The sequence below is a fragment of the Protopterus annectens genome, chromosome 11.part0 (assembly GCF_019279795.1).
Source record: "Protopterus annectens isolate FY-2018-M chromosome 11.part0, PAN1.0, whole genome shotgun sequence".
In the NCBI taxonomy this organism is placed as follows: domain Eukaryota; kingdom Metazoa; phylum Chordata; order Ceratodontiformes; family Protopteridae; genus Protopterus; species Protopterus annectens.
In genome coordinates this window covers 54,197,778-54,223,273 of record NC_056745.1, presented here as the reverse complement: position 1 = coordinate 54,223,273, position 25,496 = coordinate 54,197,778, and the positions used below count along the sequence as shown (strand labels likewise).

General features: G+C 40.8%; 1 protein-coding gene across 3 annotated transcripts in view; it reads right to left on the bottom strand.

Moving 5' to 3' along the window:
* Positions 1 to 25,496, bottom strand: part of DNAJB9 (DnaJ heat shock protein family (Hsp40) member B9) — an 80,163-nt gene that overhangs the window by 35,495 nt on the left and 19,172 nt on the right. For all 3 annotated transcript variants that reach the window (XM_044087419.1, XM_044087415.1, XM_044087416.1), the window contains exon 2: positions 13,403 to 13,635. In XM_044087419.1, the coding sequence (XP_043943354.1) occupies positions 13,403 to 13,619 (217 nt within the window). In that variant the 5' untranslated portion in view covers positions 13,620 to 13,635. The remainder of the gene's footprint in view (positions 1 to 13,402; positions 13,636 to 25,496) is intronic.

The following is a 25,496-nucleotide window of genomic DNA, read 5'->3' as shown; positions in this document are numbered from 1 at the left end:
TTATTAAATCTAGCACAAAAGCGACACCCGACTACGTCGTGCTCAGGCCCCAAACAAGGAATACAGAGAGAGTGGTAATCCCTATGAGGTATCTGTTTCCCACAAGAAATACAATTATTCACTTTTTCTGACATCCGGATTTAACTGAGGCAAGAAAAGACAAAAATATTCCCCAACGGGGTACTTAGCCCAACTTGGTATCTGGTCTGAAACTCAGAATACGAAAATTTCAGAACGCCGAACGGCACTTGCAAACGCTGCTTCTGCTTCGGACCATGCGGCAAGAAAGACTGAGGATATGACGTCGGTCATGCGCTTTAATACCATGGCGTACTGATGTCAGATCTGAGCGACCATGACCGACGCCAGCCTAACACTTTGGTATTCGGGCCGACCGAGGACAGCGGACTACCCACAGGTTATGACTGCAGCAATGTGAGATGAAGAACATTCATACTGACGCTTAACAGTGCGTTGGTTAAATCTAGCACAAAACCGACAGCTAGCAACGTTGTGATCAGGGCCTAGGCAAGGAATACAGTAAGAATGAAAATCCTTATGAGGTATTTGCTTCCTACAAGAAATACAATTGTTATTTTTTTCTGACATTTGACTGGAGCAAGAAAAAGTTTCCCCAAAGGGGTACTTATTTAATGAAGACTTCGGATCTGAAATTCGTTTATGAAAATCTCAGGAGTCGGCCGACCGGCACTTGTGAACTGCTTATGCTTCGGGCACCGCACGGCAAGAAAGACTGAAAAAAATGGCGTCAGCCGCATCTTTTATACCCCTGACGCACTGACTTCAGGGAAGAGGCGACAGCAACCGACGCCGGACCTAGACTTTGGAATTCAGGGAGACTGCGGGTAGCCTGCCAGCAGGATAACCCAAGTGTAATGACTGCAACAGTGAAACACGATGAACATCTGAACTGTGGTGTCCAGGAGACACCCCAGGAAAACAATCCTGCGAGAAGTCAGACAAGACTTGTAAGTTCTCTATGTAAGAAACACTCTCAAAATGTGTCAGGAATTTCTCTTTTGGGTAAAAAGGCACTGACAAGATATGCTAGTTTAAATAAGGAAACATCTGAATAGCTTGCTGCCTGCTGTACAACAGGAGACAGGTGCTTTGTGAACACCCTTGCAGCAGTAGCTAGTCCGTAACATAGACAACATATAACGTGATCTATACCATCCCTCTCAACCTGGAGACATCAAAAATCTGGACAAAAACAAAAATATCATGCATTAACTCTAATCCTAATATACCACACCAATAATCTAAATTTTTAATTAGAGATGACAAAATAAAATATTTAGGGATTACTTTAACCAAAGGCAGAGATAAATAAATATAAATTACTGTAAAACTTTAGAAAACATAAAAAAAAAATGGAATATTTTTTTCACATTAGAAGAAAGATTTTCAATTAAAATGGTAATATTGCCTAAAATATTATACATAATTCAATCTATTGTACTCTCCATTCATAAGCAATAGTTAAAAAGATTTTTATACCCCAATACTAAAATTTCTTGACATTCTAATAGACCTAGACTAGCATTAGTTCAGCATTTACGTAGTTGGTCCAATGAAGGAATAGGCTTACCAGATTTGCAAACATTTTCCATGTCAGCTGTTATAAAAACTATCTTGTGGACTAATAAAAACTATAATGCTATACATGACTGTATAATTATGAAAAATAAAATATGACTTTTATAATAGAATAATTAATAGTTGTTAAAAAAGGAGTACACACTAGGATACCATAAACATAACATTAAAAAACATATATTACAACAATTTCCAACTTCAAAAATATAGTAATAGAGATCCTGAATATAAGGCCTGGCTTTACTTAATCTTTCCTACTGTAGTTACTCAAAATAATATTACGATTAACATATTTACAATGGAAAATTTTAAAGGAAAAACAATGAACATATTGGCTTCAATTAATGGAGAAAAAAAATAATCTAAACAAAGATACGCAGATATAGCTACAAGACTGTAGATATGCTACCGAAAAAAAGGTTATCCTTGATACAAGACTCAATTAAAAAGGAGATTCCAAAATTTACTGATTATTTAGTAAGAAAATGTTAATCTAGAAATTTATAAAAATATCTAAAGTCTGATATTTGTAAAAAATAACTATTGGGATTATTTTACAATTATAAATAAACGCTTCCCAAATGAATCAGAGAAAAAAATGATACTTCTATCTCATTATCAAACCACAAGAATCACTAAAATGCAAGTTATTTTCATGGAAGTTTATGCACAAGGTTTTCATTACACCACATAAATAGAGTTGATGTCAGGAAAAAAAGAACGGTTGTTGATGTGGATTAGATACACAGCCAATTGGCAAGATATGATAAGTGAATGCAGTACAATTAAACTTCCTTTTGGAATGAAGTAATTTTTTTTGTGTTACAGGCTCTTTATGATATTTAAATGGTTTAATACACCAATACATTGGTGTGTCAGAAAGTTCATTGTGCTCTTCTTTGGTCCCTTTTAACAATTGCAAGAAAAGTGATTACAAGAAACTGGAAAAGCAACTAGTCCAACAATGAAAGAGTTTTATAACATTGCAAGTGAGACTTGCCATCTGGAAATCCAAAGAAAGAAATCACTAACAAAATTCTTCACTTATTTCTTGGATGAAACTTGAGAGTCTACGGATGCTCAACGTAAACAAATTTTTTTAGTGGAATAATTGTTTTATTTTTACCATAAATTGCAGACACCCTATGAATAGTTGGTTACATTTGTTTTCTGTTATTGTTTATAATGTGATGTAATTGTCATGAATCTTATGTTATTCATTTATAAAATTAATAAAAACATTTAGGAAAAAAAATTTGGACAAAAGCCTATGAAAAGTACAGGTACGAGGTCACACTTCCCGAGATAAAATGCATGTGTACCAGAATGGTTCTGAAATTCATCATCCCTCCTTAATTACTACAAAATCAACTGTGCATCACTTGGCTGCAAAATACATTATCAAGCTGTGGAGTATCACATCTAGTCAAGAGTATCTTTTTAAAACTGCAATGCAGAACAGCCATCATTATTCACCAACATGACAAACTTCTTCGTGTGTGTGTGTGTGTGTGTGTGTGTGTGTGTGCTTGTGTGCGTGTGCGTGTGAGACAGAGAGTGATGAAGGTAGTTGCTCAATATCTGGTTACCCCTGCAGTCATGACTCTCACAGCTCTCGTCTCACTCTCAGGAATGAACAGTGCGATTGGCTACAGGTAGACAATGTACTGGGGCTGGACCTGCAGAGGCCAAGATTGAGCGACTGTACCATGTGAATACAGCTGAGCAGAGCTCTCTCTATCATTAAAAAGATCACTTGGAATGGCCCAACACAATTCTACATAGTACTACTATGGACTAAAGGAAAAAGGGTCTGGCCACAACACACAAACCTGCCTGTTCTGCTTACATTTTAAGTGGATGTATGGTGTACTGTAAACCCCCATAGAAACAAACAGCAGAAAATAAATACATAAAATATCTGGAATAAAGGAATGCATGAGAACCAGATCACAATAATCTATCATGTAAAGGGACAACAAAGCATTCATAAACACACAGCAATTGAGAAATAGTGAATGGTAAAGTTTTGCTGTGGATGCGGATGCCAAATACAAGCTGCGAACTACTGCTAAGCCAGCATGCTACTGCCCTGCCACTACTGGTTTCAAGAACAAGTGCCAGATTTAGCCAAACAAAGCCAAGAATGCACACATGAAATGCCCGTTTCTAGGAACAAATGGAACACAAACAAGTTTGCAAATGGAGACAGAGGAAATCCGACCCAGGGGCTACATATGCGACCTACCATGAATTTAATTATGAATGTCATGTCAGTTTGTGCTTTTAACTCTCTTTTATACATCCAGACCCACTGACTGTTCTGGTTCATACATGAGGCAATAATATTTTATGCCTCAGTTGCATTCTTAGTTTGCTACTGGGGTACACCAGACTGCCCACCAAGCATTAAACCATGATAAATGTTGGAGAAGCAAAATGCTCTTTTTATTTGTTTCTGTAATAAACTAGTAGAGAATACATAACCGATAACCCCTAAAACTGACGCACATAATTTGTTCTTAGTGACTGACCATGAGACTGAAAAAGTTAACAAGTTGCAGAAAATATTTTCATCAATGTAGTTTTTCATTACATTTTCACCATAAAAATCAGCACAGAACAATATTTTGTTAAAGGAAAACAAGTAATACTCCACAAAACACTCTAGCAAAAACAGTATTGTGTGCTGTTGATTTACTGATATTATTAGCATTACAATTTCTGGATCTTTTCTGCCAACAGTCCCATACCCCCCCCCCACTTTTGTTTTTTTGCAAAACGTCTTTCTTGCTTTACAAGGTTTTTGTTAGCAATCCAGTACAGAAATTGCCTGTCATTACACAACGAAAACGTAGAATTGTGCAATATACATTTATATATATTGATTAATTGATATGCATGCTCTAACACAGCAGGACAACAGAGAACAAACATAGATAAGCTGCATACAGTTATGAAGAAAACAAGCGACACCCAGAAAAAGGTATACACCAATACGATACCCAGAAAAAGGTATATACCAATACGATAATGTGTACAGCAAGCAGCGTTGCGGAGTAGAGGTAGAAAATAATGCTTACCATTAGTCCCATGGAAAGAGTAATTAACTGCAATGATTATGGAGAATCAAATCAGAAACTATACCAAATGTTTTCTTCCCTCTCACGAGAGGCACCCCCCCCCACACACACACACACACACTCACCATTGCAGGTGCTACATCATCTACACTTGCAGTGAGTATGGAGCGGATTATAAAAGTAGCGCAAGAGTCTAGAGAAGTAGCCCTTCTCATGTCCCACTCGTATAACTCAGCATTTTAGATGAACTAGCTAGAAATGTGGGATTTGTGTAGCTTGAAAATAATTACTGTACTTCCCTTTAAGAAACATTATTAATTTAATTTTTTTTATGCAATGAATTGCTTATTATACAATTTATTCAAAAAGTGAGTTTTATTTTTAATAAACATTGCCCTACTTTGTCCAATTGGTGTTGCATGTCAGATTTGTATGCTGGCATGCGCCACTGAATCGGTGCACACCAGACATCGGTAACGCACAGCTTGCGTACACTTCACATACATCTCTACTTTTGTATGTAACCAATCATGTTTCTAAATCAGACAGTCTTATTTACTTTCAGGCAAAAATTCTGAGTATATGTGTTTCAAGACAGTGCTTTATGTCATGAAGTATATTCCAAAATAAAAATTATTTCAATTGTTACTCTTTTACCAACATACTGGTCGCCGTTTTAAAAGCAGCAACTTCAATTAATTGGAAATACGAGAGTGATGTCCTCTTTACAGAATCCATTTGAGATGAATAGTGTAACTCATGCACACCTTGCATGTTGATAATGCCAGGGGATATGCTGGTGGTGCGTGAGGACATCAGCATGGGCAAAAAATAAATTGAGATTTAAAGGGGCCACTCGGGAATTTGTGGCACCCTATTATTTTGAGTTCAAAAGCAGTAAAATACAGAGGAATTCAGTATGGTTGAGAGGGTATGATCCACGCACAGAAACATATTAACTTTGGATCAATAGTAATATGATGATCTGCATCCTTTAAATCCAAAGTCACAGGAAAACTCACATGGGGAATAATGGTTAACATGTTATGAAGAGACATTTTGAACACGAGAACCATCACAAACAGATGCATAAAGAAAATATACAGGACTGGTCTCCAAAAATCTTTAGAACCAGGAACATCGTAAAGTAAAACTCTTCCCATAACTTAGCAGGAAGTACAGTTTCTATTCATCCCAGGATATGCTGAATAACCAGAGGAAAAAAAAAAAAAAAAGAAGTCTGGTAATGTGGCTGAGGAAGAATCGAAGAATCCCCAGAAAGGTGGGGACACACTCTCGCTGCCATACGTAAACCTTGGTGAAGAATCCCCAGAAAGGTAGGGAGAGACTCACTGCCATACATACCCCTTGATGGATTATTCTCAAACCATTTGTCTGAAAAATGTGTTGTCAAACTGAAAATGGAGATTCAGACTTTCTGGAAGGATTAAGGAACTGCCTGGGATGGAGGAGGCTGAAAATCCTTCATAGTAATCGAGACAGACAGTCCTTTGTTCTGCGGGTGGGTGGAAGTTCTTTTTTGGGACCGCCTTACCCTATTTTTTTTTTTTTTTTTAATGTTTACCTTCTTGCAGACTGCTTGGACTACTTAATTTTGCTTTCAGGAAAGCTGTGGAAAGAGCATTGAATTTCTTCGCAAACTTGGAGGAGGAGGGCTGAAAATGTGAGATCCCATGAATCAGCTTGCTCTCATCAAATATTTCATGATCTCTGCAGCACAAGATCCAAAAACTATTTTTTCTATCCAAGGGAAATTCACGATCCCATTTTAACATCTTCTGGGAGGTTTTGAGAAAATAGCCTGGCAAACCTCGTAAGAACTGAGGCGGCAGAAGCCCTGAAAGTGCCATCAGCAGAATCACAAGCACATTTCAGACAATGGACATTCAGTCAGTTAAAAACACAGAATACACTAAAGTTGCACAAAGCAGATTTCTCCTCACAAAAGGAAACAAATGCCAAAGTATTTCTCATATTGTCACAAGTGGACAGCATAATTTCAACACACGAGCTTGACAGTTCAGAAACTGTAAAATCAAGTGCTGCAGAAGAATACACTTATTCCTAAACTTATCAAAAGTCTTCCTATCCTTGTCAACAGTAGAGGGTATTAACCATACATTTCAGCAGCAGCTGGGCTCATTAAACATCTGATGGGTCAGATCTGTTGAGGTAAACTGAAGCACTTAGTTTATGGTCAGAAGAACTACAGACCACAAAAAACATCCTCCGTGGCAAACAGGATTAATAGGAGTAGGTTCTGTAAATGCCAGTTGTAACAAAACATTCTTCCTGAGGGACTGACTGTTTTCTCACTGAAAACTGATTCAGTCTAAAAGAATCATTCAAAATTCCTGCCAGAAGCCACAATCAATCAGAATTCTGTGGGAGGATGCACACAATCTGAAGTCTTGAATCTCTCAAGAAAAAGTGATTCTTAACTTTCTTTTACTAGAAAGAACCATACAGGAAGGGTCAAGAGCCTGCACTAAACCCATGACCTAGGCCCACTAAAATTATTCCTATCCGGTAACACAGAAGACAATTTGAAGAAATAGACACTGTTGGCAGCAACAGTGCTCAGGGATAGGCACAACTTTCTGGCTAAGCAGAGTGGCAGAAATGAAAGCTTCGAAGGATATGTGACAGCAAAGATCTGCAGTCAGGAGCCTTTAAAGGCCTAGTGTCAAAACAAATACCTCAGTTTTTAGGTTTTGATATATACGTATGTACAAGAACCAAAACCACCAAGTTTTTGGCATAAAGGCCCATAGGTCTTGTGCAGGTTCCTGTACGAGAATACTCAATCTGTGGACCACACCCACTATTGCTTCACAAGTTCCTGATATGCCTAAAACAAGGGGGGGGGGGGGGTACTGGAATCTTATTTCTCATTTGTACTGGAAGACTGAAGAAAAGTCTTGGTGTTTACCCTTAATGTGGTTCTGTCTGTCTGATCTTTGAAGATTTCAGAAAAGTGGTGAGAAAAATCAATGGTGAGGAGATCCTAGAAACCAGCAGTAAGGACACCAAATAAAACCACACGATTCAGAGGTCAACACTGTTGGAATAGTAGCAGCGATAAGTATTGGGATCAGTGGCAGCGATAAGTATTGGGATCAGTGGCACTAGGAAAATGCAGAAAATGGTGCTAAAGCTTTCCTTGCTCTGACAGAACAATCAGGCATTATGTCTCGCCTAGTTTTCAGCCAACCTGATAAAACATTGTGAGGAAGAGCAAACGTGGAAGTAGTTCTGGGCCTAATTGGCCCTGAGCTCATGGAAGCAGAGGAAAACACCCTTATCAGACTGCTGCTACACCACCAAAGGTGTAAACTTAGTTTCAGATAAGGCATCTGCAACTTTTACAGATACCGCACCATGCTCTGTGGCACAAGGGATGGATTCCAGACAGGGTCCAAGGTGACTTGAGCCAGGTAAGTAGGGGAAGAATGAAGAGACATGGCCTGCACACGAGTCAGAGGAGGAAGGGAAGGGTTTGCACACACTTGAGGGCATAATGGGCAGTGCTAACATCCTGGTGAAGACTGGAAACTTACCGCCGCTAGTGCCTTGGGTGATGTTACACAGATGCTTGGAGTGATCTCCCCCTGTGAAGTAGGGAGGCATCCTCCAGTGTCATACCATTATATTATTGGGTGCATACTTTACAGAAGGAAAAATGTTGAACCAACCCAGATAACCATCTGAATGATACACGCTCCCCCCGCAATGCTGAAACAATGGGTAATCAACAAGACTGCAACACACAGATGCACATGCACACCCACCCATCCCACAATTTTTTTGGATTTCCTATAAAATCGATTAATACATTTCAAATGTTAGCAGATGGAAAACCCTGGCTGATATTAAATAAATTAATAATAATTCTTGTTTTTAGCACAAGGCAGCAAACCTAACAGACTGCCTGAAGTAGAACAAATGGGCAGGGTTGCAGATTATCTGGTGGGATCCTGAATGAATGTTCACCCAAGTACGTTTTCTATATTTTTAAAAGGAGATTTGGTGAATTTATGACAAACTGGGTATGCTTATGTACTGCGAGTATCCCTCATGCAACACACTGTTCATGTGGATGTCTTTAGGAGAAATTTTTCTCAAAGGCGTTAACGAGCAATCATTCTATGTTAAATAGATTGCCCAAAGGCTCACACAAAAAGGTCAGACAGTGATGGAAAGAGCTAAAAGACTGGAGAACAAAGTAAGACAAGATAATTTAAGGATTTGGTGGCGGGGGGGGGGGGGCAGTTAGGATAATACTTTTCTTGTTGACAGCCTCTCTCAAGAGACATGAGGGTCAGACCTATCCAACTGTCAAGGTTTCATTTGAACAGAGTAAAAACTAAATGAAAAATACAGCCAAGTTAGAACTTCCAATGAGTGACCTCCCAAACCTCCTGTAACAGAGGCACATGGGATATATGCAAATGACCCTTATGAACATCAGGTGTTTCAGCTATACAGCGATTATGATTGCCCATGACTTTTACACTTGAAGTCGTACAATTTCAGGCCAATAAAGCCAACCCCAACTAGCTATGGATATGCATATTTCGGCCTTGTTATGACCTCGTCAGCATAGCATAAGCAGAGCGTTTGAGTCATGGACAATCAGAATCGCCATATAGCTGAAACACCCGATGTTCATAAGGGTCATTTGCATATATCTCATGTGCCTCTGTTACAGGAGGTTTGGGAGGTCACTCATTGGAAGTTCTAGCTTGGCTGGAGTTTTCATTTAGTTTTTTCTGAAACAGTGAGACCTTCTAACTCGTTTTAATTTGAACAGAGTAAGGAATGAACTCTTTTACATGGATGGGAAGCCTATTCCATAGTTAAAGGATCCTTTGCTACACAAATATGTCTCTCCAGCATGTTCTGTTCATGTCACAAGCGAAGTTCAGATCTCCGGATCAGGTGTTTCTGATTCTGTGTTTTGCGCATGTGTAACGGATCCATTTGGACTGGATATGACTAAGACCTGTAAGTCAGGCAAAGATCCCCTGTCAGACAAATGTAGGAGACTGAATACAGAGACAGAGCCTTTAGGTGATCACTGTAGGACAGAGCATTCACATCCCAAATTCTCCTGGTGAAAATCCTTTGTGGAAATTCCAACTACAGCAAGTGTCTGGATAGATAAATGCCAAAGGGGGCAGTGTTATTCAATGACAAGAGTAAAGTGGACCTGGATGCTAATTGGACAACAAAGTTTTTTTTTTTTTTTTACTACCATAGCTACATGTTGGTTAAAGGCCAGACTGCAGTCTACATTTGTTCCCAGATTCCTTACTACTGGATCAACACTTACAGGTGTTTTATCACTGGAGTAATTAACTTGGGTTGACAATTTCCCAAAGGGCATTATATTGCACTTTTTGGCACACGCCATTTGGCTGTGTTAAACCTTCTTGTAAGATGTTGGCGTCTTGGGGGTGGGCATCTATAACAACTCCCAAGTTAGTCATAGGAGATTGCCAGGCTAATGTATGTCACCCGGTAGATAGCCAACTGGCTCACAGACAGGACTCAGGAAATTAGAACTGGGGAGTCCACCTCTACAAAAAAGAGTTCAGTCACAAGTGGAGTCCCTCAGCGATCAGTCATTGGATCACTCCTTTTTGGCATTTACTTCTCTGAAGAGGAGGCCAATGCCAATGGTGTCTGGCTACCTAAATTTGCAGAGGATTGCAAATTAGGAGCAGTCAATGAATCCCACACAGACACAAATGTTCTCCAGGAAGGCAGACACAGACGGAAACAACTGGTGTCAGAGCCATGGACTAAAACTATATGCCAAAAAATGCACAACAGTATCCTTTGGGGAAGTCATCCACCTACACCCCTTAGAGTTGACCCAGTAGTCAGGGACTTGGGGACACACACAGACAGTAACCTAGCTTTTGACGTGTTAAGTATGGCATCCAAGTCCAAGGAAGTCAGACTTCCAGAATACAATCCAAGACTGAATGCTGTAATTAAATCAAAAGGTGCTTCAACAAAGTATTAGTTTAAGGTTGTGCACACTTATGCAAACAGCTTATTGTACATTCATTTTTATACCCCCCCAACAGATTTTTGTTTGTTTTACAATTGAATTGTACAGGTTATAGGTCACATTAAAAGGTGGGAAAAGTTTTTAAATGATTTATTGTGGTCTTATTTTAAAAACCTGGCATTTAACAGGGGTGTGTACACTTTTTATATCGACTGTACGTACACACACATACATATTATATATATACACACACACATATATGTATATATATATATATATATATATATATATATATATATATATATATATATATATATATATATATACACACACACACACACACACACACATATATACACATACATATATATATATAAAAAAAAAAATATATATTATATATATACACACATACACACACACACACACACACAATGTGTATATATATATATATATATATATATATATATATATATATATATATATATATATATATATATATATATACACACACACACACACACACACACACACATATACACATAATACCCTGTACAACACAATGTTACTGTAAGGAAAAGCCATGTCAGTGGCGAAGCTGATGCAAAGGAAAATTAAGTAAAGCTGCAGATGACAATAGGAGAGCCAGTGTGTGGTTGTGTAGCCTTAACAAGAACATACCCACTTACACAGAGCAGTTTGTGAGCAGTTATCCCCACTACAACATTAGGTTAAAAATGTTCAATTCAAAAAGTCAAAAACAATACAACTGTCACCTGATGCATCTTTTGAAAGAGTGAGACAACACATTCATTCAAAATTAGTTTGATTTTTTTTTTCTAAAACACCTCTTTGGAAGCTTGTTTGCTTGAATAGAATCGGATAAAAAAAGCTGCATGTCCACATGGATCTTGAACAAATGTGGAAAGACTACAAAAACAGAGGTGAGAGAACAAAATCAAATGTTAAAAGACTATTCATACAGAAGATGACAGTCAAGGGTGAAAAGTCCCCTCAAGCCATGTGCACATGGCTCGATCTCCTGCCCTCTTGAACTTTACCAACTTGCGAGTCAGTGCTTCAGAGAGAAAAAAATTAAGACTTTGATAGAGCAATAGCAAAACTTGTGAGATCCTCAACAGGGGGTTGCAAGTTCAATGTTTGTGCACAACAGTTCACAGACTTCTACTGCACAACTGTTAAGACTCCCTGCACACACTGCTCAGCGGAGGCCAGTGGAGAAAATCTCCAAATTATTGCTCTTAAAATATTTTGTAAGTTTCAAAAACATCTGCAATTTAAATATTAAATAATTGTCATACATCTTATATCGATTTTACAGTGTTTTTATATAGATTTAATTTCTTATAATTATTTACAGAAAGTTTAAACAGTTTGTAGAGAAATTAAAGTAAGTTACTCTAATACAAACAGGAATTGCAATATGAAGTGAGGGAAAACAGTCTTGTTGCATATTTAGAGATAAAGTAGAGAATTAGATAAGAGTAAGGAAGTAAATAGAGAGAGAAGGAGGTATAAGGAATGAAAAGGTAGAGAATTAGATAACAGTAAGGAAGTAAATAGAGAGAGAAGGAGGTATAAGGAATGAAAAGGTAGAGAATTAGATAAGAGTAAGGAAGTAAATAGAGAGAGAAGGAGGTATAAGGAATGAAAAGGTAGAGAATTAGATAAGAGTAAGGAAGTAAATAGAGAGAGAGAAGGAGGTATAAGGAATGAAAAGGTAGAGAATTAGATAAGAGTAAGGAAGTAAAAAGAGAGAGAGAAGGAGGTATAAGGAATGAAAAGGTAGAGAATTAGATAAGAGTAAGGAAGTAAATAAATAGAGAGAGAGAAGGAGGTATAAGGAATGAAAAGGTAGAGAATTAGATAGGAGTAAGGAAGTAAATAGAGAGAGAGAAGGAGGTATAAGGAATGAAAAGGTAGAGAATTAGATAAGAGTAAGGAAGTAAATAGAGAGAGAAGGAGGTATAAGGAATGAAAAGGTAGAGAATTAGATAAGAGTAAGGAAGTAAATAGAGAGAGAAGGAGGTATAAGGAATGAAAAGGTAGAGAATTAGATAAGAGTAAGGAAGTAAATAGAGAGAGAGAAGGAGGTATAAGGGATGAAAAGGTAGAGAATTAGATAACAGTAAGGAAGTAAATAGAGAGAGAGAAGGAGGTATAAGGAATGAAAAGGTACTTGTTTAGAGATACAATTTATTCTTGTACTGAACAATAATGGAGACAGAAGTCTCAGAGGTTTTGAAAGATGGAAGGGAAGGTACAAACTCGGGCCTTACCATCATTCTACTAATACAGAAAATGCCCAGCAGATATGGTAGGTTTGTAGACATGTGTTTGTGGTCTCTGGATCGCAACGACCGATTTGAAACATAGTTGTGCAGCATGCTTTTTAGTGCCGAACAGGCAGATGGATGCTGAATAATTGTATAGGTGGTAAGAAGCTGTTCACATCTTAGGTGACGTGGCAGTTCTAACCAACTAAGGCTTTTCAGTGCTATACAATGGTACATTCTAAAAGTTGTATATACTGCAAACTTATAAAATAAGAAATATTACACAGGACAAAAATCAGAAAGCATACAGAGCCGAGTTTTGACCATATCTTTATCAAAAAATATACATGCAGTTTACCAACCTTCTGCAATTTCTCTAAATTTTGTTTCTGCATCGGGACTCTTGTTTTTGTCAGGATGGTACTTCATAGCAAGCTTATGAAAAGCCTTCTTGATCTGGCGATCTGATGCAGTCTTTGGCACACCTAAAACATCATAATAATCTTTTTTTGCCAATATAAACTCTGAAATGGTCAGAAAGAGAACTGCAAAGGTTAAGATGGACTGTGTAGTTGCCATTCTTCCAACAGTGTTCCTGTAAGGAAATAAAACAGAAAAACAAATCCAAGAGGTATTACAGCAAATTAAAAGTCAGAAAAAAAAAAAAAAAAAAAAAACCCACACCACCACCACACACACTTAATGTAAGGTGCTAAGACATCGCCCTTGCAAATTACCTGCAAGTTCAAACCTAACATTTGTCAGGGCACAATACAAACTCAAACTGCCATACCCACCCATTGTGTTCTCACTCCTGAGAGTTCCACAGATTCGTGAGAGTTCCACAGATTCTGCCAGCCTTTATGGTCTGCTAAATGGAAGGACTCTATAAGCATTGGTCTGCTGTCTCAATCTCTCATTGCACTTTCCCAAAAAATGAACCTTGTTCTATCCCACACTTCAGCAATGCAGAAGGTGCTGGAAGTGCTTTTTCAAACAAAATGAAACCCCCCCCCCCCCCAAAATACACACAAGAATTCCTGATCCACGTTTTAAGCTGGAGCACACAACTTTAGCCATGGCCTAAAAATGACCACCCCACTATGCAGAAGCCTTTAAAATTGTCAGAAGTAAACCTCTGTCTACATCTGCCATTTCGATCAATACATGCAATGAACTGTGACTCAGTAAGTCCAACCAAAACCAAGTAGGCCACCACTCCTCACACACATTTTTACAGATGTTTCCACAAAATCCATTTTAAAACAAAAGAACTCAATTGCATTCACTACGACATTCCCTCTTGAAAACTACATCCACCGCAAAACTTGAGATGTCAAGTGTAAAATGTTTGCAGTCATACTGATGCTTACCTCAAGGACTTGTTCCTCCACAAAAGAGCAACATAACTACTCCAGTTAGTCTTCCTAAAGGTCTTTTATGGCAGCTATGTTTAATAAAAGAACTAACCTTCATTAGCAAAGACACACTGAAGCAATCACCTCTGGAACAAACTTTTACTACACTTCAGAGTAGCACCCTTGTAATAACTGGATTGGCCACCTTAAATTCTCCCCTAGTCTACCATAGTCTTGTCCTCACTGAAGCTGGACAGAATGCTTGAATTTTTTTAGGCTAGACTTTTAAATGGTCTGCAAAACAGATTAGGTTCATAGGCAAGTACTACCAAAACAAAGAAATACTGCCCAAAGTAAAGTCCAGACTCCACACCACACCAAGGACGATTACTTCCAACTACTGCTTGGAAGCATTAGGGGGTGCTCTAATCCTATTTACAGGATCAGCTGTCACCTTAAGTGATTCAATGTTCAAGAATACAGGCACAGTCTTCAACGATGGAAGTCTAACTGAGCAGTCTTCACTCATGCAACTATAAACTTAATATATGCATGCGATCTTAACTTCTTAACTTTAGGTTTTGGAGTAGGAAATATTACGCTATTCACTCTAGAGTAATACTCCCATTTCATCATTGCTTTGATATTGAACAGAGCAGCGCAGGGCTTACATGTTCACCAGGATGAAAAATTTGCATGACCAAAGCTCATCCTCTACGACCAGTAGGACTCGAGACTGAAGGACTGATGCATTTTTTGCCAGGAGAAGAAAACACCAACAAAAAAAATAAATAAATAAATTTGTAGGCTACAACTCCTCCCCACTTACCTTAATTCCCTGCACTGCATGCTTGTTCTCCAAATCTAAAGTATACATCTCAAGGGCAGAACAAAACCAGAAATGTACTGTTTTATCGGGGTAGTAACAATAAGTGTAGCTTTCCACAGGTCATGCCAGCCAGATCAGGGAATGTTGGAACTGAACCACGACGATGCAAATCTATCATGATGGAAACTACAAACATTTTGCATCAGTCACAGCCTGGTTCACACAAGTATAAAACAGCCTTCAGTTTGTCCTCTTTAGTGGTATAATGAAAGAATCTTCTGTTACGACCATGGCCCGCAGGAAGACCCAAGCCTGGAGATCACATCCAGCACATGCAGTCTCCTAATGGTTTTCAGAAAAGTCAATGTTACAACCGCATTAAAGTCACCAAAGAACACCTGTAATGTAGTCATTACTCACTAAATCACCGAAAAAAGTGACCTTGGAAACTCTAGTACTCAAACTACATGGAAGTTTGAGATGAATAATTTCAAATCTTTTTGGGTTTATTTTGCACGTTTTAAATAAAATCGAAGTTACCCAATGCCGTCACACACTGTAGCAAATAGTTTGGGTTATATGAAAAAGGCAGGAGACTGGTGGACTTTGCAGCTACTTTTGCATGAAGACTGGATTTGTTCCCAAGATCGCCATCTTTGTGAGAAAAAAATTACTGCAAAAAAGAGTCACGTACAAGGCCTCAAAAACTCACCCTGCAGAAATAACGACTATGAGAAACACAGATTTTCGGGGGAGACATTAAAATCTACCTCAAAACTGGCTCAAAAGGAAAGGGGAGTTAAAGAAAGGGGAGTTAAATTCCAAAGCCCAAGATACAAACCTCAGTGAGTTACAGGCTCTTTGGAGGTTTAAAACCATACCCTTGAAGAATGCCCTGCATACCTTCAAGGTAATGCAAAGAACTGCAAAATCCCTACTACTGACACCTAGAGACAATACCTCCACGTCCTCCAGGAGGAGGGGGGGGGTTAGTAAGAATCTAAGGCGAGATTGACTACATATAAATCTAACGTTATGTTGAGTACATAACTTCTTGATGTTATGTAGTCCAATCTCACCTTCATTCTTACCCATGTGACAGCGTCCCTAGCACCTTTATCTTGGGCAGCTCAGTGAAAAATACTTATGAGCACCGTGGAACTTTCTGCCTCTAGAGACCAGATCTAAAAGGTATGAGGCAAAGCCCATGTTGCTACAGCACAAATATCATCCATAGACATCCTAGCCTGAAACGCAGTTGAGGCAGCCACAGATAGTGTAGAATGAGCCTTCACTTTAAAGAGTAATTCTCTGCCATTGGAAGCATAAATAAATGAGATGCAATCGGTGATCCAGTGAGACAAGGTTACCTCAGAAACCGGAACCCCAAGTCTAGTGTCTGAAAACTAAACATTTGATCTGATTTCCTGAAATCTTTGATCTGATTTCCTGAAATCTTTTGTCCTATGTAAACAGAAATGCAATTGTCTATTAACATCCAGCTGATAAATTCTGCCTTGTCGGAGAATTCAGGAAAAAAAAAAACAAAAAAAAACAGGCAACTCAATGGATTGGTTGATATAGACGACAAGAGGCAACCTTTGGAACACAAAAGAGTTGATTCTTAAGGAGACCCTATCTTTGTGAAACACCAAATAAGGTGGCCTAATCGATAATGCTTGGAGTTCAGAGACCCGCCTAGTTGAAGTTATGGCTACCAAGAATACTGTCTTCCATGACAAGAATTTAATGTTACACGTAGGTGCGGGCTCAAAGGGAGTTGAGGTGAGCTTCTGTAGTACAAAATTGAGGTCCCATGGCATCACTGGATCAAAGACTGGAGGTCGGAGTAACAATGTCCCTCTCATAAAAGCCCTACAAAGCCTATGAGCCATAAGGCTGGGCTCATTAGCAATGTGAAAGGTAGAAAATAGCTGCCAATTGCACTTTAATGGTTGCTGCAGCTGAACCCTGACTGAACAGTTGAGAAAGAAATTCCAATATTGCCGAAATAGGCACTGTATAAGGATTAATGTCTCTCACGGACCCAAATAGAAAATCTCTTCCACTTACTGGAATAAATCTTCCTGGTAGAAGGCTTGTGGGAAGATGAAGATAACAGAATATGGACCACTTCCGGGGAAAAAACATGATGGAACTGGAGCAGCCAAGCTGTCAACTTTTGGGTCTGGATGGAGGAACTGTCCTGGACATACGAGTCAGCAGATCTGGAGCTGGGTCCAGAATCTAGGGCTTGTCCATTAGATAGGGCTGAAGGAAAGGAAACCAAATCTGACGAGGCCAGTGTGGGGCAATGAGAATCATTTTGCTTCCCAAAGACTGTACTTTCTAACTACCACTGCCATGCATTTGGTGAACACCCTGGGGGCCATGGTAAGACCAAAGGGCAGAGCGCGAAACTGAAAAGGACTGGCTCCCAGCCAGAAGCATAGATGACTTCTCCATGCCCTGTCCATCTTGATATGGTAGTAAGTATCTTTGAGGTCGATGGAGCATAGCCACACATCTTTCCCTAAGAGAGGGAGTATTGACTGTAAGGGGACCATGCGGAACTTGGACTTTTGTAGATGGAGGTTCAATTGGCAGAAATCCAAGATACGTCTCGGGTCCCCTGCTCTTTTCGGCACCAAAAAGAATCTGGAGCAAGTCCCTAATCCTACTTGGTCTACGGGGACAGGCTGGATGGCTCCTTTTGAAAGCATCTTTTTTTTATTTCTAAAGTTGCGGAATCCCTGTGACTGGGTGGAACGTCCGGGATTCTCTTGGTCGGCGGGGGAGGAGAAGGAAATGATATGATAACGTCTGGAAATTAATCTACCCACTCGTCTTGGGTGATGTCTTGCCAGGCTTCTGGGTATAAGAAATGTGATCCCCGACCGGCTCCAGAGATGCAGTCAGGCCTCCGCTTCAGGAGCGCTGGTAGGGAGAACCATGAATGAAATCACAGTTCCCCCTGGTTACGCGGGCCTCCTATGCCTCTAGGGCGGCATTTCCATTCCCTCTCCTGCCTCCAAAGGGGGAATCACTTTGTGCACCCTGAAAAAACATTTTCCCACCCTTCTGGCCCTTGGGATAAGGTCTAAAAGTCATGGAAAAATGGACTCCCACGGCAGAGAGTTTTTTTCCTTCCTGTTCGCACCTAGTGAGAGAGTGTCCTTCACCTTGGTTCCGAATGAGGAACCATTAAAGGGAATGATGGTGAACGTAGACTTGAAGGCCTCCGCAAAACTGCACAAGCGCATCCAGGAGCGTCTACTAAGAGAGACTCTGGAACCCACTGCCCTACTCGCTCCATCGGCTGCATACGAGATCAGCCTCATGGAGAAATTGGTAAAGGAATTTAGGGTAGACATCTGTGCCTTGACCTCCTGTGCCACGGCATCAGAAATAGTACCCTGTAGAGAATCTCCTTATCGAGGGGGCGGACAAAAACTTTATTGGGTCTCCTGGAGACTGGTTCCACAGTGTCAGGAGTTTCCCCATACCTTTCGGCAGACAAGATCTAGTAGCTCATCAAAAAGGGGAGAAACCCAAGAGGCGGAGGGTTGAGACCCAAAAGGCTTCAGGAACACAGACTCCTCATCAGAAGGGGATTTGGAGGGCCAGCCATCTTTCTGCTTTAAGATCTCCAGGATCTGAAAAAAAGAGATATCTTCAGAAGATGACTTGGGGGACCCCTCTGACTCAGAGGTCGGTGTCCGACAAGGGGGGGGGGAGAAGAGAGGGAGAGGGACTGAGACTCATCTGGGGAATCAAGGCGTTTCCTCTTACACACAATCTCTTTCTGGCAGGCTCCTCAAGCAAAAACTCTGGGGAAGACGTCAGAAAGTTGGGGACCACTCATGGAGGTATCCTGAGGCATAAGGTCTCCGCTGCCCGTGTATAGAACTTGATCCGAAACTGACACTGGTGCTGGAGGGGGCAGAGTATCAGTGCTGTAGGATGCAGCTGACGACCTGGCCAGCACGCTCCTCATAACCTTGAAGGCTGACCCCCCCCCCCCCCAACTCCAAAGGTTGACTAACTGTAGAGGAAACAGTTGTAGCCCCCTGCACCGAGGAGATGAGGTCTGAAGCAGATGTTGGGTTCAAGCTCACTCGAGCCAAAGCACTGAGAGGAAGGCTCAGAACTGATGAAGATTGATCTGATCCCTCCCCCTCGGGTCCGACCGAACCATGGACCCTCAACCCCGTGGACAGAGCCAACGGGGCCAGAGCAGAAATCAGAACAGAGAGGCCAGGCGAGGCTACTGGAACAGACAACTCCGGCTCTAAAGGCCAAGAAAGGCTCAGAGGAGGAACAACAAAGGATAAAGAAGCCATAGGCTCCGGAGCCGACCGTCTGAGCCGAAATCAATTTGGCCAGCACCAATCACTGAAGCAGTTTCTTCACCACCCTATCAACATCCTCATTGGAAAGGATCCTGGAAGATAAAGTAGGAGATCTGGATCTCCCTACAGAAGGGGACTTGCGATCCTGGTCAAATAACTGGAGACCGGCTCAGAACCAAAATATCCGTGACTGGCTCCGAAAGGCTGGGAGCCAATACGGACTTAGTCAAAGGACTACCTTCTGTCGACACAGAGAGCAATGGAACCAAAGGAGAAGTTGTTCTAGCAACTTTCTCTGGTGGCTCCAAAGAAACAGACCGAGCCGGAGAGCACTTCTTAGAAGTCTTTTTGTCCTTTTTAGCTGGAGAGGATAATGCACTGGAAGACTTAGAAAGTCTTCCTCGAAGGAATGTTTACGCAGTCCTTTCAAAATGAGCTTGTTCTTCCTCTCCTGTAGCACACGGGGACTAAAGGAATGACAAAACAAGTAGGACTCTTGGACGTGAATAGCCCCCAAGCAGTACATGCACACAGAGTGCTCATCAGTTAAAGACATTTTATTGTTGCATTCAACACACTTTTTAAAAGCCCAAAGGCCTGTGTTCCTTAGAATCCTTGGACATGCTGAAAGGAACAAAACAATACGTACATACACTAGACCCAACTAACACCGCACATGAAACAGAGCCTCTAACAGCCTAGAAACTGGTGGGAAAAACAACAGGGTGGACTAGATCCTCTAACTTAAACAGGCCTAGCTCGAGGAAACAAAGGGCAGGATAGCACCACTAGCCAGACTCAACAACACTAAACGCTACCAAACCAAAGACCACACAGAAAACAATGGGGAGGACTAGGTCCTCTAACTTAAATGGGCTTAGCCCATGGGGAAATGAAATGAACGGGATACCAAAACGGGCAACGACAAAGCCACAAAAAACAGCCAGAGAAACAAAACAAGGCAGTAAAAATACCACTACCAAGATCCGGGGGATAGACCTGTTGCACGACTGGATACCTCTTAGCCACGAGTACGGCAGAGTCAGAGCCAAAATCATGGGTGAGAATAGATTGGACTACATAACACCATTTGTTCGGTTTTGCCAAAATTGTATGATGAGAAGGCAAATCCCTTGGACAATCTGGAAAAGGAGGGGTGAAAAATCTAAACGATTCCCAGGATCAGCCTGCCCATTTCACACTTTGAATCACCTCTGCAGCAGAGAGACCAAAACACTAAATCTCTATCCAAGGGAGAATTTAAAATCTCATTTTTATCAGCTAGGAGGTTTTGAGAATGAAGCCAAGCAAACCTCCTTGAAAACAGCAGCAGTGGCCACAGCCCTGGAAGTAGTATCAGAGTCATAAACACACTGCAAACAATTTTATTTTATTTAACATTTGTTAAATGGAAAGTCCGACTTGGAACAAAGCCAATTTTCAACGAAAGCCCAAGGAGAAATGCTCCAGACATGTATTTGTAACATCGGAGGAAACCCACATGAATGCAGGGAAGACATACAGACTCTGCACAGAAGGCACTCCAGCCGAGAATCGAACTAGACAACCTCTTGCTATGCGGCGAGAACACTACCGCTGCACCATCCAACAAGGAGTATTGAAAAGATAGAAAAAAAACTATGTTATTTAAAGTAGATTTTTCCTCACAAGTAGAAACTGCAGATAAAAACATTCCTCATACTTTCACAATTTGTAAGAACAAACTTCAACATATGAGCACTGCAATTCAAATTTGCAGAAGTATACACTTTTTCCCATACCTATTAATGACTTTCCCCATCTTTTAATCAGAAACAGTAGGATTGAAATTAACCAAGCGCTTATACATACCATCTGCTTTTTTAGGGACAGCTAGCAGACTATCAAGAAAACTGTAGGTCATAAAAACACACACATCCTCTAAAACAGACAGAAGGTGTAGGTTCTAGAAAATCCGTCTGCAACAACTCATAGTATTTTCTGAGGGACTGAGAATGTTCTTCCATTGGAAACACTTGCACATTCTAGCAAGTTTCAGAAAGAGAACTCTCACAAGGAAAACCAGAAACTGAGTTCTCCAGAGTCTGAATCAGAAATCAGAAGTAAAAAAGAGAAAAGATAAACACAGTCTGAATTAAACTCAGAGCCAGAGCTAGTAACTACTACTACTATCCAAGGAAACTGGAGAAAAAGTAGAGACATGCTTTGTTTTCTGTTCCTTTTTGACAGGGAAAAGTAAGGTAGGGTCATGTGCAAGTACTAAACAACTAGCTGCCCTCCTGGGCCATTTTAAGTATAGCCCATTTCCCAGAAGTGAAAATCTTGAGTCTGTGAGGTAAACACCTTATGCCAACCCCTCCCACAAACTTTAAATGCCATTATTAGGCATACAGTCTGGGAGACTATTAAGTCTACCCCAAATTCCCAAATGTCCTAGAGCACTAGCAAGGCCATACAGCAGGCATATGAAGACTGACAGAAACCACTCAATCTCCATACCACAGCAAGAAGACCATTAAACAGCATGGCCTTAATCGCCTGAGCTGTTAGCCAGTAAGGGGCAGAGAGAGAGGATGGGATACTAACAGCAGCAGCTTCTCCAGGGATGGGCACAGCATTCTGACACAACAGGGAAACCTTCCCTGATCCCTCTCCAAGGGCTGACAAGAGCGACTTTCCCTTGCCCACTGAGGGAACCCCCAACAGACTAAGAGAACGTTGCTAACCTCCAGTCCACAGTGGCTATAGGTGCTACACTAGAGGGATCAGGGGCAAAGCAGTAATGGTCTGAGGTACAACAAAATGGCCACACCCAAGTTCCCCTACCTGTGACCAATGCAGATTACTAGCCTACTGTGGTGGCAAAGACGGTTTGCTTAACCTTTTCTTTTTGTCTGGAAGGAGGATCAACTACGGCAACAGTATTTTTGTCAAAGATCAAGCCGAAAATAGCACTTCTTTCTTGGAAAAGACAAGCAGCAAATGACAGAGTGTACAAGTCTTTAAAAGTCAACTTTGACAGAAAAACACACAGGAAAAAAAACAAAAAAAAAAAACAAAAACAAAACACTAACTCTTTGCCAGCTCCACAAAAGTAAATAAACAGATTTTCTCCACAGGAAAAAATTTTTTTTCAGTTACTTCACTCGCCTTCCTGTTTAGATATACAGTACAATCTTATGACAGTCTGCTAAAACACACAGCTCGTAGTCTAAAGTCACTCTCTTGAAGAAAGTGAAAGAACAGCAACAATATTTAGAAAATGGAAAGTTTTTCCCTGAAGAACACCTTACCTGCCCAGCAGAAACAACATAAGCATATTGATCCTCAAATGCCTCAGGTGTACACTCTGCTGTGGCAGAAAAGCTCTGCAGGGCTTTGTGCCCAAACTTGTACTGCCGGATAGTTTGGGCTCGTTGAAGGTGCAGTGAAACTTTGGAAGCTGGTCGGCCTTTATATCTTTGGCAGGATATGACCCATGCAGCTAAGGCTACTGCAGCAATGATAAATATGAGGATCACAACAACTCTATCTATGAAACATAGCTATATACAAAAAGGGTGAGCGGCTACTGCAGCAGTGATTTCACTAAACATCTATTGTTATATTAAGTGCAACTTTACACAACTGCATTATATTTGTCATAAATCACTGCTGCAATAGCTTTAGCTATATGACAAGATTACCTTAACTTATTCAACTTGGGAAGAAGGAAGGATTAGGATCCCGGAGCCCATGGAGAATTCGCCAAGCAAAGGCTATTCTAGAACTAGAAAAATAAGTTTGTAGTGCTTTGTAAAAGTATGCACAGAACCAATTAGCTTCTTCTAAAATACTTCTAAAATCCATCTCTTTCCAGTATGCCAAGAGACAAGCCTATAGCAGATACAATATATGTCGAAGGTTTTGTTTTTATTTCTTTTTACTAGTGACATCCCTAGAAGGAGGGACACTTGAGAATGGCTCATCTACTTGGCAAAAAAAGACAGTCCATCCTCAGTGGGAAGGAACTTTCCAAAGGGGGACAATGTCTGCTCGAAAACTGAAAGAGTCAACCATTGATCATATGAAGCCCAGGAGGACCACTCTTGAAGGCAGTAAGTACAGAGTTATGGTGTAGTCTGCCGTTTTCTCCCTTTGAAGCTCGAGCTACAGCGTTCTGGGCACATGTGCGGGGTGAAGCCCAAGACTTTGGCAGGATATAACACATCAGCCTGCCTAACACCTGGTGCAGCATTAGTCTACCCAAAGGGAAAAAAAATATCTACCTACTCTGTTTTTTGGTATTCAGTAGAAATGGGAATTAGGATGAGAATGGAAGGGCGAGTCACTGGTCATCAGGAGGATCTGGATGACACTAGCAGAGTAAGCATTTCTCGTGTCAAAGAAAATACAGAAACCACGGTTATACCTGAAAGCGTGGCGGTCCTTGTGAGGCTTGCCAGGTAAAGTTAGAATAGTTCAAGAGCCCAAGTTTGAGACACCTCTCCAGAAGACAAGTCTAAGGCAAGGTGCATTACACTTTTCAGAAATAAAACAGGGTCTAATAATTGCTCAAGAACCATTTCTCTTGTATGGCATTCTGCAAAGATGTGGGGATTGGTGGAAAATGTAAAGGAGACCTAGAGAACATCCCTGGAGTACAGAATACTGCATCCCTGGAGTACAGAATACTGGAGTTACTGCCCTAAAGAGGTCAACCAGTCGATGCACTAGATGCTTGTTAAGGATGCAAAAAGGCTGCAGCAAAGCTTCCTTCACTGCCAGAAAGTTTCAGTGTTACTGAAACTCTGAGACCACTCCTATGGCAACAAGTAGCAACAGCTCAGCCGTTTCTCAAGGAGCTTGGTTCTCAGCAATCCAGTAACCAACAGAAAGCCAAGAGTACATCACATTCCCATAGTCCTACTACTTCTTAGGCCACAGGATACAAATGAATGCCACATCCCACCCCCAACTATTATATACCATATTACAACCACAAACAATGATGAATGTATGGCTCCAGCACACAGAGGATGGATTCATTCAGTTGGTCAACAGTTCTCTCCTTGGGAAACCCAATCCTTCCATTTGTTCTGCAAATCACCAGAGTATAAACGGGTGGGCTGACTAAGACTGAGATCTCCATACTGCAAGCTACTGGCTATTTTGTATACAGCCCTAATCCCCTGATGTACTGGCTATTGCACTGTGCACAAGAGCTAGCGATAAGATATTAGGAGGCTACACCCTGCCTTATGTGGTGAACCACTACTTATTCTGGGAATCCCCCATCTCATACCAGCCTGATGTCAGTACCCGAAAACATGTGCAAGGTACCACCAGCAGCAGCAGTGAGTACCTCACAAAGAGGATTACGGACCTCAAATGCTCTATACTGACCACCTCAAAAAACTCCAGCTTTACTCCGTTAGCATATCGCCTACTCCGAGGTGATCTCTGCCCAACATATAAAGCTACGTCAAACCCAGAGCTGTTGGACATGCTACACCTAAAGAAATCCCAATCCCTCCGAGGTACACGCTCTAGGGACCTAAACCTGGTCACCCAATCCCTCAGAGCTACACGCTCTAGGGACCTAAACCTGGTCACCACAATAAACAGGACATGCTGGAGGGATAGATGCCTGTCCCAGAGACTTCCCATACTCTGGAACAGGCTACAGTTCTTCATTAGCACTCCAAAGAAAAATCTTGAGTGGATGGGAAATAGGAAATACACCCCAGGGATCACTTGTGTGTGTCTGCTCGACAGTAGCACAGGAAAAGAACTTTCTTGGGTGGCGTAAGTCAGGGAACCTTCTTGGCTAGGCTTACGTAGCCCCTTGGGACAATAGCCTAGTACCTACCTATGAGCACAGCAAATCAGACCCCCCCCGGGAGATCTCCCATACAGGGGATGAGTAGGCACACCT